The 14,219-nt window shown below is 43.3% G+C and overlaps 2 protein-coding genes across 2 annotated transcripts; one reads left to right on the top strand and one right to left on the bottom strand.

Moving 5' to 3' along the window:
* Window positions 1-9,193: 9,193 nt before the first annotated feature.
* On the bottom strand, window positions 9,194-10,801 carry LOC109431144 (p21-activated protein kinase-interacting protein 1-like). The gene is made up of 2 exons (XM_019707340.3): window positions 10,598-10,801; window positions 9,194-10,534 (listed from the first exon to the last, which is right to left on the bottom strand). The coding sequence occupies exons 1-2, from the start codon at window positions 10,670-10,672 to the stop codon at window positions 9,251-9,253; spliced, it is 1,359 nt and encodes a 452-aa protein (XP_019562885.3). The 5' UTR covers window positions 10,673-10,801; the 3' UTR covers window positions 9,194-9,250.
* Window positions 10,802-11,674: 873 nt separating this feature from the next.
* LOC115254562 (T-complex protein 1 subunit beta) lies at window positions 11,675-14,075 on the top strand. Its single transcript, XM_029852172.2, has 3 exons — window positions 11,675-11,831; window positions 12,275-13,072; window positions 13,144-14,075. The coding sequence occupies exons 1-3, from the start codon at window positions 11,829-11,831 to the stop codon at window positions 13,945-13,947; spliced, it is 1,605 nt and encodes a 534-aa protein (XP_029708032.2). The 5' UTR covers window positions 11,675-11,828; the 3' UTR covers window positions 13,948-14,075.
* The last annotated feature ends 144 nt before the right edge of the window (window positions 14,076-14,219 follow it).

Below are 14,219 nucleotides of genomic sequence, written 5' to 3'. Positions count from 1 at the left end.
GGCTCAGGTTCCAAGATGGCGGTCAAAACTCCAGAATGTATGCTCTTTAACGGCAATGCTGCTTCGAATATTATGCAATATGGGTATCTATCGATCGGGCTTCATATGTAGAGCTCAAAAATGAATATCTGACGCCATTTTGAAATCCAAGATGGCGGACCATGTCCAAGATGGCGGCCATGGAATGGTAGTTTGAGCAATGATACCATACAATATGGGTATCTATCGATCGGACTTGATGAGTAGAAGCCAAAAATCGATATTTAACGCCTTTTTGAAATCCAAGATGGTGGACCATATTCAAGATTGCGGACCATAATCCAGATGGTGGCCACGGAATGGTAGTTTGAACTATGAAACTATGCAATATGGGTATCTATCGATCGGGCTTGATATGAAGAAGCCAAAAATCGATATTTGACGCCATTTTGAAATCCAAGATTGCGGCCACAGTATGGTAGTTTGAGCTATGGGACCATGTAATATGAGTATCTATCGATCGGGCTTTATGAGAATAACGGTAGAGGGTCATATGGTAGATGGTAGGGTAGCGGGTTGGGTAAACGGTGGAGCAGACGGTCAGGTAGAGGGTTTGGGTGAAGGATAGAGTAGAAGGAGTGAAGTAGAAGGTAAGGGTAGGGGATAGGGTAGACGGTAGGGAAAAGGGTAGGATAGACAGTAGGATTGAGGATAGGAAAAAGGTTATGGTAGAGAGTAGGGTCGACAGTACGATTACGTACCGTAGGGTACGGCAATGGTTATGGTAGAGGATAGGGCAGATGGTAGGGTTGAAAGTTATGATAGAAGGTTGGAATAGAGGGCAAAGAAGACAGTAAGGTAGAGGCTAGAGAGTAAGAAGGGTGAAGAATTAATATGAGACTAGATGAGCTGAGGTTTTTCGAGATACCTTCAGTAATTCTTTCCAGGATGTCTGCAGGCATTCCTTTCGAGAATCTTCCCACGTTTATTCCCGGGTTGTCTTAAGCTTCTGAGATTGCTGTATGGATTGCTCCGGAGTTCTCTTCAGGGATTTTTGCAGGGGTTGCTTTGGAAAATTCTGAAAGGATTCTTTTAGTTATTCTTTTCTGAAGGAATTCAGGGATTTGTGCTGGAATTTCTTCAAAGATTCCTTCCAGGATTCTTGCTGTGATTCCTTAAAGAATTCCTCCCAAAAAATATATGAAAAAATATAGATTTCTTCCGAGATTTTTTTAGGCAATGCTAGATCACAGAGACATCTTCTATGGTTCTTGCAGGAATACCTGCTCAGATTCTGGCCAGCATTCCTGTCATGATCTCTCTGAGGATTCCACTAGGTATTCGTTACGGGATTCCTTCAGGAATAACTTCAGAATTACTTCACAGATTAATTTTAGTATACTTTCAAAGTGTTCTGTTGAAACATGTTCAGAGAATCCTAATGGAATTCTTTCTACGAGCCGGGATCCTCGCTCGGGATGTATTCAGCGATTCTCCCCGGGGTTTCTTCTGTGATTATTTCAGAGATTCCTACCAAGCTTTCAGCAGTGCTTCCCTCAGAATTCTGTCAGATTTGCTACTCACAATTTCTTCAGTAAATCTTCCCATAAAACTTAATTACTTTATTAGAAACTAGCTGACCCGGCAAACCTTGTATTGCCCATTTTAAATGTGCTGGTGTAGTTTTTTTTTTTACAATTATCTACCGCATTTAATATTAATTTTATTGTGTTGTTATTGAAATTCTTCGCATCTTATGCATATTTTAGTAATTTCACAGTTTTTTTTAATAAATTATGTAGTTGATTTTTCCCAACTTTTTCTACATCTAAGCACAACCATCCTGAAGTCGAATTGAACCGTGTAAAATCATGCCGACCGTTCTAATATTTCATCGACTACAAAGGGTATGCAAAGTCAGTTGTGTATTTAATAAAACATCGTGTAGGTATAGAATATAATAGAACAGAACTTCTAACAGAACATGCTTTTTACCTGAGAAATAAACAGTTTGTGTTTGAAATTTCCGAACAAATTTTATCTATGGTTTCATTTTTGCAAAGAGAATTTCACCCTTTCATAATAGTGTACAATTCCTGGAGAAATCCTTGGAGGAATCCCTGAATTCTTGGAACAATGAGTATATAAACTCCGGGAGTATGATTTCCTGGAGAAATTCCTAAATAAATTGCCGTTGTAATTCCTGAACGATTAACTGGATCAATTTTTGCAAGATTTCCTGAGGTAATTCTACTGGAGGAATCCCTGCAGAAATTTCATTAGAAATTTCCATAGGAATTTTTGGAGGAATTCTAGTAAAAATTCTTGGAGGAAATTTGGATGAATTATTGGAGGAATCATCATAGGAATTCCTGGAGGATTATCTGGTCTGGAATTTCTGATGAATTCCTGGACTAATTCCTGAAGGAATTCCTAGAAGAAATGCTGGAGGAAATGCTGTTGATATTTGTGGAGGGATCCTTGGAGAAATACCTGGAGGAGAAATTTCTGGAAAAAAATCCTAAAGGAAACTCTGGATGAATTCCCGGAGGAATCCCTTGAAAAACTCATGGAGGAATTACTGAAGAAATTCTTGAAAAAAATTCAAAAATGAATCCTTGGAGGATTTTCTGGATCAATTCTTGGGGTAATTCCTGGAGGTACTCTTGGTGGCAATCCTGGAGGAAATGCCTGGATGAAATTCAGAATTCTTGAGGTAAATTTTGCAGGATTTCCTGGGGTAATACCTGGTGGAATTCTTAAAGGTATTCCTGGTGGAGTCCCAGAATTAAATCCTGAAGGAATGCCTGGATTAATCCCTGGAGGAATGCCTGGAAGTATTTCTAAAAGAATTCCTGGAGGAATTCTCAAAAGAATTCGTGGAGGAAATCCAAGAGAAATCCCTAGATGAACTCCTGAAGGAATGTCTGGAGGAATTTCAGTAGAAATACCTGAGAGATTTTCTGGAGAAATCTCTAGAGAAACTCTTTGAGCTATTTTCTAAAGAACTCCTGGAGGATTTTTCTTGAGTAATCCATAGAGGAATTTCTGGAGTATTTTCTTGAAGAATCACTGGAGAACTTTCAGGAAGAATCCCTGGAGGAATTCTGGGACAAATCCTTGAAAGAATTCCTGGAAGAGTTCCTGGTGGAATCTCTAGAGGAATTGCTGGAATACCTGGAGGAATTTCTAGAGGAATCTCTGGAGGACTATATAGAGGAATTCCTGGAAGAATCCATGTAGGATTTTTTAGACGAATCCCTGAAGAAGTTCACAGAGGAATCCTGGAACAACTCCTGAAGGATTTTCTGGAGGAATCCCAAAGAGTGCTTGGAGTATTATTTTTAATAATTCCGAAAGTTGTTCTTGAAAAAATCACTGATGGAATTCCCGGGTTAATTTCTGAAGAACCCCCATGAGGATTTCCTAAGGGAATCACAGGAGAGTTTTCTTAGCAAATTTTCGGAAGAATTTCTATAGGAATCGCTGGATAAAAAAAAAATCTGCAATAATTTCTAGACGAATAATTGAAGGAACAATTGGATGGACTTTTAAATGAAAACAGGAGTGTTATGTTAGTGTAAGACAAACCCAGTTTACATCCAAATGGCAGTTAAAGGCAATTTCCCCGGTGATTTTTAGATGTGTTGATCAGGATTTCCTCAAAGATTCTGATATGCATACTTTCAGATTCTGATGTTACAACATAGAGTCTTCCATAAGTCTTCCTTTGAGAAGTTATGGATTCCCCAATGAATGTTTCGCTCTTTCCTATGAAATCGTTTCCTCAGAAACCTGCCGGTTGGTGGCTCGCGCAATTTCCCAATTGTCAATTTAGAGCGCTACGCCTAGGGTGACCAAAAGCGCATCGCGTATGAATGCCAAAAATGGGTGCCCGAGTATGGTGGGTGGCAACCTCCACTGAACTCTTACTGAGTGTGGACGGAAAAAGAGGTACGATCGCACACGATCGTTGTTGCTCTGTAGAAGCAAACCGGTGCGAGCGATCAAGCGTCCGGTTTCCAGAGCTGATTTTTTCCGGTCGTAGTAAGCCCCGGGGGTCAGAAATCTGCCGGTTGGTTGCAGCCCTCTCACTCAAGCCAGTTGTCCAGCTCCCGGTCCTCCCGGGCTTGTTTAATAAGGACGATGTCGGCACACCACAGGAGCCAGAAACCACGGCCCTTCCTCGGTGGCTATCGACGCAACCTTACCAACCACCACCGTTGTCGTCCCGTCGTTGACTCCTCGCCGTTGATAACCATCCAAGCGCCTGGTCATTCCGGGCCTGCTCCTTTGGGACGAAACTATCATTGCACCCCGTGGGTCAGAAACCCTCGACCTTTCCTCAGTGGCTATCGGGACTCACCTGACCAGCCATTGCCGTGTTTGCAACATCGTTGTCTATCGTCCACGCCTCCACGATTAGATCCTGGAATCCACCCAAAGGTATCAATAAATTGCTCAGCTTGACCGTAAATACCTTGTAAAACGTTGGGTTCTCACCTCCGAAAGCTCCCACTTCATTCGCGTTGAATCCCGGTTTTCAAAAGAGACCGTGAGTGAACACTCCGGAGGCTGACGTCGGCTTGAACCAGCAGCCTGTGTATTTGGCCTGGGGATTTGGCCAAAAGTGAGGGTTCTATATGGTATTTAATTAATTTCTTCATAGTTCACTGCCCCCACTCGCATAACAGTCCCATTTGACTTTTCATCACTTTTGAGTTAACGTTATGAATAGTCATCATTTTTGATGTACTTCCAAAAACAATAATAAAAATTACGAATTTTGATGTCAATGTGTGAAAAAAATACCAAGTTATGAGCGTCCCATATCAAAAGTACCCGCATAACAGTCCCATCATGGATTTTTGTGTTACGTAACACAAAACTGAATAACTTTGTAGTGATTGTAATATTTTTTACAGTTATATATTCATGTGCAAAGCAATCTGTAAAAGTTTCGAGATGATCGAAATATTTTTAAAATTTTGGCGATTTTTCAAAGTTTTATATGGAAACAAGTTTTCAAACTTCAAATGCCGTTTTCTCAATTCCTACTTTTTGCAAATGGGACTGTTATGCGAGTGGGGGCAGTTCACCCGTTGAAAAACGCCTTGGTATCCTCGATTAGGAATAGTCCTTTTGTGCCTGTCCCGGCAGCAGTCGTTGGCCTGATTTGCAATTTAGGGCTTAGAGCCGTCCCCTTCTGTATTAGCGCAAAACTTGTATCAAAACAAACTGTATCAAACAATCCAAATTTGACAATTGTTGAGGTGACTGGAGCACCGCACTCTAGATTGGTTATGTTGCTTTTGACTGTTGAGCTTTTTTCTCAGCACATTTTTGTTTCATTTGTATGGGAGCCCCCCTTTCCAGTGGGGGGAGAGTTCTCACACTATGCTAAGAACCTTCCCCGGCCCCAAAAGCACCCACATACAAAATTTCACACCGATAGGTTCAGTAGTTTCTGAATGCATAGCGGTCAGACAGACAGACAGACGGAAATCCATTTTTATATATATAGATAGATAGATTATATATAGATTATATATAGATTATTATCTGTGTAAAATCCAGGGGACTGTTATGGTCTTCTTGTTTTCTTACCCAGCATTAAAATTATGCTGCTGTGTTGAAAGATAGGTTGTCAGCTTGAGCCCTACGCTTGAGCCGCTGTTATGCTGGCTACGAAAACATTGCATTGGCGGGATAGGGATGCCAATTCCTTGGTAAAATCTGACTTCTACAGTGCGTGTCGAGCGTTCGTGTCGTAGCTTCTAAAACCAATCCATTCGGTGTAGAGGTGTGCGCCGCCGCGCCGCGCCGCGCCGATGAGAAATCGGCGTGAATTGGCGTGCGGCTCCCCAAGTCATCATGAAACAAATATGCTATACAGGGATTGATAAAGGAGTGTTATGCCCATGCACTGGTGGAATAAGTTTATGGTTATGATGTTTGAAGCCGACCCAGGAAGCAACGGCGTGTCGGCGTAGCGATCGGCGGCGGCGGCGGCGGCGTGAAAACTGCACGCCGATCGGCGTATCGCTCCTCAGAACGGCTACAACCATCAAAACCAGAAAATTTCTGCACCAGCACATAGCTAGATGTCCATTTGTTGTAATCCAATCATTAGAAAGTGGTTAACTTTGTTCATAATTGTTTAAGAAGCCACACGCCGACGCACGCCGAGTTCACGCCGAAAGTTCGGCGCACACGTCTAATTCGGTGTTGTTCGGCTGTTCGGGTGACCATGTGGCGGCTCGGACAGATGTGTGCAAAATCGTAGGTGAGTTACATTATGTTCGTTTTTCCACCTCTTTGCCTCTGGTGATAAGTTGATTGAGCATTCGTGGGGTGATATTTTGCATAATTGATAGTGAGTACTCTTTATTTGATTTGTTAAAAAAAATAAATTTGAGAAATATTAACAAAGAGCTGTATTGTATCTATACGGATCAGAATATAACGATAGCGTAGAAGTTGTGCTGAAATAGAACTCGAAAAAATGATCAGATATTGAGGACCTATAATGAAGAATTTTTTTTGGAACTACACCATGGACTTCCATTTTTTCGTCAAATCATGCTTATTTTATTGGAACTTGATCTTTAAAAACAAATTTATTTAAAGATTTCAATTGTGAGACACCTTGGGCGTTAACGGGTTAATGAAAAGCCACCTCAAGTAACAGACCTAGCTGAATAACAGTTTCTAAAGCTAAAGCTAACCCTCAGAGGACGAAGAGTTGTTAGTTTCCAGTATAAAACCGAATTAGCGACATTTTTTTAAACACAGACAAACAGACGTCTCACTCTACCCACTAGGCCGTCCCTTATTTTGCAAAAATTGGAAATGTTAGTTAGTTCGTTAGTGGAAAATGATCGTTTTAGCTAAGAAATGATCGTGTCAAAATTCAAAGTCTGTATCTCAAGGCTAAGTGATCCCTCAAGGGGCCTAAAGTTGTCAAAAATTGTATGGGACTAAAAAAACATGAAATTTTTATCGACATAAAACTATGCTATTCTACTAAAACCAGTGATTTTAGGACCCTTAAGGGCCGAAAATGTGTTAAAAATCTTATTTACAATTCACGATACGGTGTCTACATTACATCTTATTGTTTTTGTATTTTTATTTTTACAGTGGTGTCTATTGTAAAAATATGGTTCTAAATAGTACTGTTACAATACAATGTTCAGTTTTTCTACTGTATTTTTTATTCGGGAAACCGAGGAAATGGGCTTGTGTGGGGAATGGCTATGTTGAACACTTTCTTCCGGTTTTTGGCTCACGACTGGCAGTATCTTCTTCAGTCTTGGTCGTCTAGAAGTTATTGATATAAACAAAGGTGGGCCGCTCATATCCGCCGGCCCATCAGCATTAGTAGGTAAGGTAGGTACATGGTACATAGGAAAAGGGCATTTTCGAGTGAGATTAGGGTGTTGGTACAGACTTGACAATATCAGTGCTATTTGGATGCAAAATAATTTTAATTTTAATTTTAAGGCTTAATAGTGAATCGCATACTTCCCAAAACCAAAAAAAAACAATCATAACATTGCCCATTCGGGGGTCTGACTGGGCCTATTACTACACTCAGTTTGTAATATTATCACCAACTTGGGATATTTTCCCAGTACATAAATGACTTCGATAAATGTTCGATATGCTAAGCAGCAGCATGATCGGTATAACCATCAAACAGACATACTGCCCCCATTCGCATAACAGTCCCATCTTTGCTGGGATTCCTATTCATATGGGACAGTTATGCGAGTGGGGACAGCATACTACCAGAACAAAGTGCGATAAAAATCATCGTCACTAAAGTACAGTCGCCCAATGCTAATTATGCTGTGTTGTTTCGCAAATGCGTTGAGTAGATGGCGGTAGTGAGAAACGTCAAACAGGAGCAAAAACGATGCAAGCGCTATGAGCGAAAGATTTGCGGACTACAGAATTTTTGAATAGTCCGTTAAAAAGGGAAACGATGGGAAGTGGGTAGAGTGAGACGTCTGTTTGTCTTTGGTATAGTTATAGTTATCAGATGACTTGAAGATCTGATTTCTACAAAACTGTTTGCCATTGCTTATAAATTCAGCTATTCCAATCACTGCTGCAAAGCACATCGGCCACATGCCTAACATCAAAGCATCCTGGAAGATATAATCCTAGCCCAGGGTAGAAAAAGAATTTGTATTATTGAAGTGATATACCCAATGGGTGCCCCAGAAATAAAAATCCATTAATTTGATTCAACTAGGAATTCGTTCATAAATCACATATTTGTAATGAAATTGTCCGCGTGGATTTGTAGTACTGAATCAATTGCTCGACATGACCCTATGTCTCACATACGATTATGCTAATGACTCATTTAAAGATTAAAATCTGATACTCATCTCATGTTTGTTTTCAAAACCTTGTCATATTTAGAAAATGTATGCTTTTAAGGTTTAGCTCTTAGCTATTTTACATTTGGTAATCATTTTACTATTTACTGACTAGATAGTCAAGGTTAGAATTCACAGAGAATGAGATCATTTAGAGGGATTCTTGAATGGAATCCCTAGTGGAAGGAATTTGATGGAGAAATTTCGCCAGCAATCCCTGGAAATCCCACGAATGAATCACCAGAGAAATTCCGGGAGCGGACCCCTCATACATTCTCGGAGAGAATGGGGAGTATCTGTGAGAATCCCAAAAGTAGTCCCAGCAAGAATTCCTGGAGAAAATTTAGCAGGAATAACTGGAGGAATCCTTGTCAGAATTTTCAAAGGCATGACAGGCGGAATCCACGGGAAGAAATGAAAAAAAAAAATGAAATTCTTAAAAGAATCCTTGGAATCTCTGGGAAAAAATACTGGAGCACTCGAGCAAGAATTTCTGAAGGAATATTATCAAGAATAACAGTAGCAGAATCCAAGAAGAAATTCTGGTACATATGGTCGGAGGAATTCCAAGAATCCCAAAAAAATCTCTCTAGGAATTCCATCAGGAATCCTATGAGAAACATAGAAGTTTCTGGAAGAGTTTGATTTGAGGGTGAATTTCTGAAACTCCCAGCCTCACTCTTTGCGTGTTTTTTGAGTGGGCTTGGATCCCAGGTCACGTGCGGCGATCATATTCTTATATTGCTAGGCTATTTTTATGGTAAGTACCTATGATGACTAGTTGAAGAATCTTTTCTTTCACAAAAAAAGCTATCATGAAATTAAACATTTTACACTTTTTAATTGCTCAAAATTGTACAACTGTGCAACTTTACCCGTTAGATCGAGGTTCGTCTATCGTTCTTACCTTTCTTCTTCCCAAGTCGTTGATTACCCTCGCTGATGGTCTTATTCAAACCCTGCTTCTTCGCTTTCTTGGAAACTACTTGCTTATCCTCGGTCACGTCCTCCTCGGTCCAAACGCCGCTCATGTTTGAAGCTTTTTTGGGTTTCTTGTGTGATGGCGATTTGAAAGCTTTGCTGTCTTCGCTTGGTTGAAGCTTTTTCTGTTTCTTCGACTGGAAAGAGGTCTTGTCCGATTCTTTCGGGAACGACCGCTTGTTCTTCTTCGATTTCTTGGAACTCTGCTGCTCGCTGGCCTCCTGAACGGGGTCATCGGTTTCGATGATGACCTTTCCGATTGTTTGGATTTTCTTCAGCTTCTGACGCAGTTCATCTTTGTTGTCCTCCGGCAGCTGAAGGTACTTGTGCAGTCCCAGTTTGTCGGCTTCGGTGACCACCATACAGGTGGGCCGGCATCCGATGTTTGTTGTGCAAATTTCGCGGAAATCTTTGTCGTCGATTTTCCATAGGCTGACGTCGCCTGCGCTGGACACCGTGGCCAGATGGTCCCCGACGTAGTCCATTGCTTTGACGCGCGATTCGTAGATTGGAATCTTTTCCGGTTCGCTATCGTCATCCACACTGAACATCATCAGATGACCGTCATCCAATCCGACCGCTAGCTCAGTGTCGGAGATCCAACAGAGGCTAACCGGTTTGCTGGGACATTTGACCGTCCGGGAGGAACGGGTTTCGACCATCGAAATGACATCCACCGAGCGGTCGTCCATCAGGACGAAACTGTCCCCGTCCGGGCTCCACTTGACCAGGGAGAGTGCATGGTACTTGGGTGTGTTGCCGAGTCCTCGGGCGCTGATGGTCCTTCCGGTTACCAGATCCCACGTCTTGACGACCTTGTCCGAGCCCAGGGTGATTGCCAGTTTGCCCTTGGGGTGAATGTCGATGCTTAGCACGGATCCCTTGTGGGCGTTTACCCAGTTCTTGTCGATGGCCAGCCGCTTCGTGTTGATGGCCGACAGTTTACCGTCGAAGCTTCCGCTGAATAGATAATCTCCCTTCGGGGAGAAAGCCAAGCAACTGACGGTCCCGTTGTGGTGCAGCATTTCATCCTTGAGTAGTCCCGACTCAAGATCGAAGATGCAGATCCGGTCGTCCGATCCGCCGGATGCCAGCAGTTTACCGTGAGTGGCCAGTACCCGTACCGAGGCCGTGTGATTGTGGGTGGAGAAGATTTCCTTCAGGTATAACCGTTTGGAATCCTATGAGAGAGGGGGGATTCGTCAAAACGCGTGTGATGCGGAAGAAAATCAATAGCAACTTACCGTCTTCAGTGGTTCCACTTTCAAGCCCACGGTGTACTCCTCGTAAGTGCCGACAATTAGTTCCAGCCCGGCCATCGTTAGTGTCCACTTTTGGACGGGAACGGAATCGAAAATCGAGCAAAATATCCTAAATTTCCAGCGACACACATGTAACTCGGACCGAAATCGCACGCACGTTATTTTTGTTATGACGTTTCGTTACCCGGCTGGTTTGTTTTCAATCGACAGGGTTTACAAAACCGAAAAATGGAATTCAACACTCAAAAAAATTTACACGTCAGAGTAATGTGTTTTACATATAGATTTGCGCAAATTGTAAAACCCACACTCTGGAAAAAATCTATACTAAATAGTATAAATCCCACGCTAAATCACTATTCGCCTGGTTGACCCCAAGCTTAGTTTATATACAAGCTATACTCCCTAGGTATAACTTCGATATACACATATTCTAGTATAACTTCGATTTATCGAAGCTAGTATAGCCAAAATTTAGTTTAATTTGACTAGAATTAGCTTTGTTTTGCTTTTTTTCTTTAGAAAAATAAAAAAGTTAAACAATAGACATTTAAATTCATAAAGAAGATAATTTCGAGGGGGACGACTCTTCCCGATATCCTAGATTTTTGGCCAAAACCTACAAGGAATCACATATTTTTTTCATAATATCAACAAAACGTGCTACAAGATCATTTAGGACTTCCTGTGCGATGTCCGCAAATCCGCTCATCGAAGCACTCCACCTTCAACATCTGTGATATTAGCGTTAAGAATCATGAAATCTAGGGTTTTTTCAATCTTAAACTCGTTTTCCCTAAAAAAGCTACTCGTAGCTAGCAATTTCTAAATGTTGTACATACGTCTCTATTATTGAATTTGAATTGTTCTCAGTTGTAAGGTTATCCAAATCTCTGAATTGTCAACGTTAAGTTCTTTCTTTAAAATAGTGTTACTGACTACAGAAAAATAAATTTAATTGAATTGAATTAAAAAAAGTTATGCTTGAATTTAACGAAAGAAAAGTGTGACCACTGCTGAACAAAATTGAAGTTCCTATCCCTTGTCGAATGTTAACAAAGTATAGCATTTTTCACGACCAGAATCGCACCCGACCGGACCTGTCAAACGGCAGTTTTTCTTGCTCGGCTCTGCAAAGCGTAAAAGATCCATTCCCGTTTTCAGTGGTAGTGTGACGATTGTGCGACAGTTTTTGCTAAAATAATCCAGAAAAATGGTGAGTAAACCGGTGAAAAACTGCTCAGTGTCGCAGTTTGGAGTGTGTGCTTCACGAAAATCATAAATTCCACTTCAACATTTGGGTGTCCGTCGAGCAAATCGACTTTCATTTTACCGGGTGTCCATCCGGCATCTCAGCTCTATAGTAGCCGAAGAACCACACGTGAGAATTTGCATCGTATTGGTGAATCGTTCTCACCCACGGTTTTCTGATGGATGCTTCACTCAGTTCTGGATGTTTCCTCGAAAAACGCATTTTCTTTTCCTTTTTGAGTCAAATATAGATTAGAGTGATCAGTAATGATGAAATTGTTTCAAGTTTTCTCAAAACTCCCATAGAAGTGTGATTTTCCTGTAGCAAACACGAAAGTAACTGTTCTTTGTTTACTAGACGGTGTGAGGTTAGGTTCGACCCGATGACTAATCCCCGATGTTTTCCAGGTCTCACTGAACCCGGTCCGTATTCTGAAGAATGAAGCCGAGGAGGAGAAGGGCGAAATCGCTCGGCTGTCGTCGTTCGTGGGTGCGATCGCAATCGGCGATCTCGTCAAGAGCACACTCGGCCCCAAGGGAATGGACAAAATCCTGGTCGCCCACGGACGCAGCGCCGGACAGGTCGAGGTGACCAACGACGGTGCCACCATTCTCAAGGCGGTCGGCGTAGATAATCCCGCTGCGAAGATTCTGGTCGACATGAGTCGCGTCCAGGACGATGAGGTCGGTGATGGAACCACTTCGGTCACAGTGTTCGCCTCGGAACTGCTCCGGGAGGCGGAAAAGCTGATTGAGCAAAAGTTGCACCCCCAGACCATCATTGCCGGATGGCGTGCGGCCACCCAGACTGCTCGGTCCGCCCTGATTGCAGCCGCTCAGGATAACTCAAATAATGTGGACAAGTTCCGGGAGGATCTGATGAACATCGCTCGCACTACACTGAGCTCCAAGATCCTGTCGCAGCACAAGGAATACTTTGCCAAGCTGGCTGTCGATGCTGTGATGCGCCTGAAGGGATCCGGCGAAATGTCCGCCATCCAACTGATCAAGAAAACCGGTGGCACCCTGGAGGAGTCTTTCCTGGACGAAGGATTCTTGCTGGACAAGAAACCCGGAGTTCACCAGCCGAAGCGCGTCGAGAACGCCAAGATCCTGATCGCCAACACGCCCATGGACACCGATAAAATCAAGGTGTTCGGCTCGAGCATCAAGGTTGACTCGATGGCGAAGATTGCGGAGCTGGAGGTAGGTTTAGCGTCTTAAGATCGCATGAGTTTGGCGAAATATTCCTAACTTTTTCGCATCTACTCCTACAGGTCGCCGAAAAGGAGAAGATGAAGGACAAGGTCAACAAGATCCTCGGCCACAACTGCACCGTGTTCATCAACCGTCAGCTGATCTACAACTACCCGGAGCAGTTGTTCGCCGACGCCGGAGTCATGGCCATCGAGCATGCCGATTTCGATGGAATCGAGCGCCTGGCCCTGGTCACCGGCGGCGAGATCGTGTCCACCTTCGACAACCCCGATCTGGTCAAGATGGGTCGGTGCGACCTGATCGAGCAGATCATGATCGGAGAGGACACTCTGCTGCGCTTCAGTGGAGTCCCGTTGGGTGAGGCTTGCACGATCGTGATCCGTGGTGCCACCCAGCAGATCATCGACGAAGCGGAACGCTCGCTGCATGACGCCCTGTGCGTCCTGACCGCAACCGTCAAGGAAACCCGCATCGTCTATGGTGGAGGTTGCTCGGAAACGCTGATGGCCACTGCCGTCTACAAGCTGGCCGCTGAAACTCCCGGCAAGGAAGCCATGGCCATGGAATCGTTTGCCCGTGCCTTGCTCCAGCTGCCGATTACGATCGCCGACAACGCCGGGTACGATTCGGCTCAGCTGGTGTCGGAACTCCGCGCCGGACATTCCCAGGGCAACAGCACCCTCGGGCTGAACATGTACGAAGGTAAGGTCGGCTGCATGAAGGAGCTCGGCATCACGGAATCGTTCGCCGTCAAGCGACAGGTGCTGATGTCCGCCTCGGAAGCCGCAGAAATGATTCTTCGCGTGGACAACATCATCAAGTGCGCACCCAGGAAGCGCGTCCCGGACCGTGGATACTGCTAAGCTATAGCTTCACTACTTTTTAGTTTTACTCGTATAATCGCGCATTTTGTATCACTCACAGTGTAGTACTTCCCCATCTACACAAGCCTATCTAAATATGTTTAACCGTTTACATATACATCAACCTAGCTTTTGTTTTCTGTTTCAAATTGGTTCGTTCAAACTTAAATGACCGCAGCACGTGCACCCAAAATCCCCACAACGAAAGAGGTGTGCTTAAGGCCGGACGGGACGGTGGTTGAATCGTCGCCATTGCTCTGTCTCTAGTAAGA

This window comes from Aedes albopictus, chromosome 1 (genome assembly GCF_035046485.1).
Source record: "Aedes albopictus strain Foshan chromosome 1, AalbF5, whole genome shotgun sequence".
Classification (NCBI taxonomy): domain Eukaryota; kingdom Metazoa; phylum Arthropoda; class Insecta; order Diptera; family Culicidae; genus Aedes; species Aedes albopictus.
This window is presented reverse-complemented; position numbering and strand designations above follow the sequence as displayed.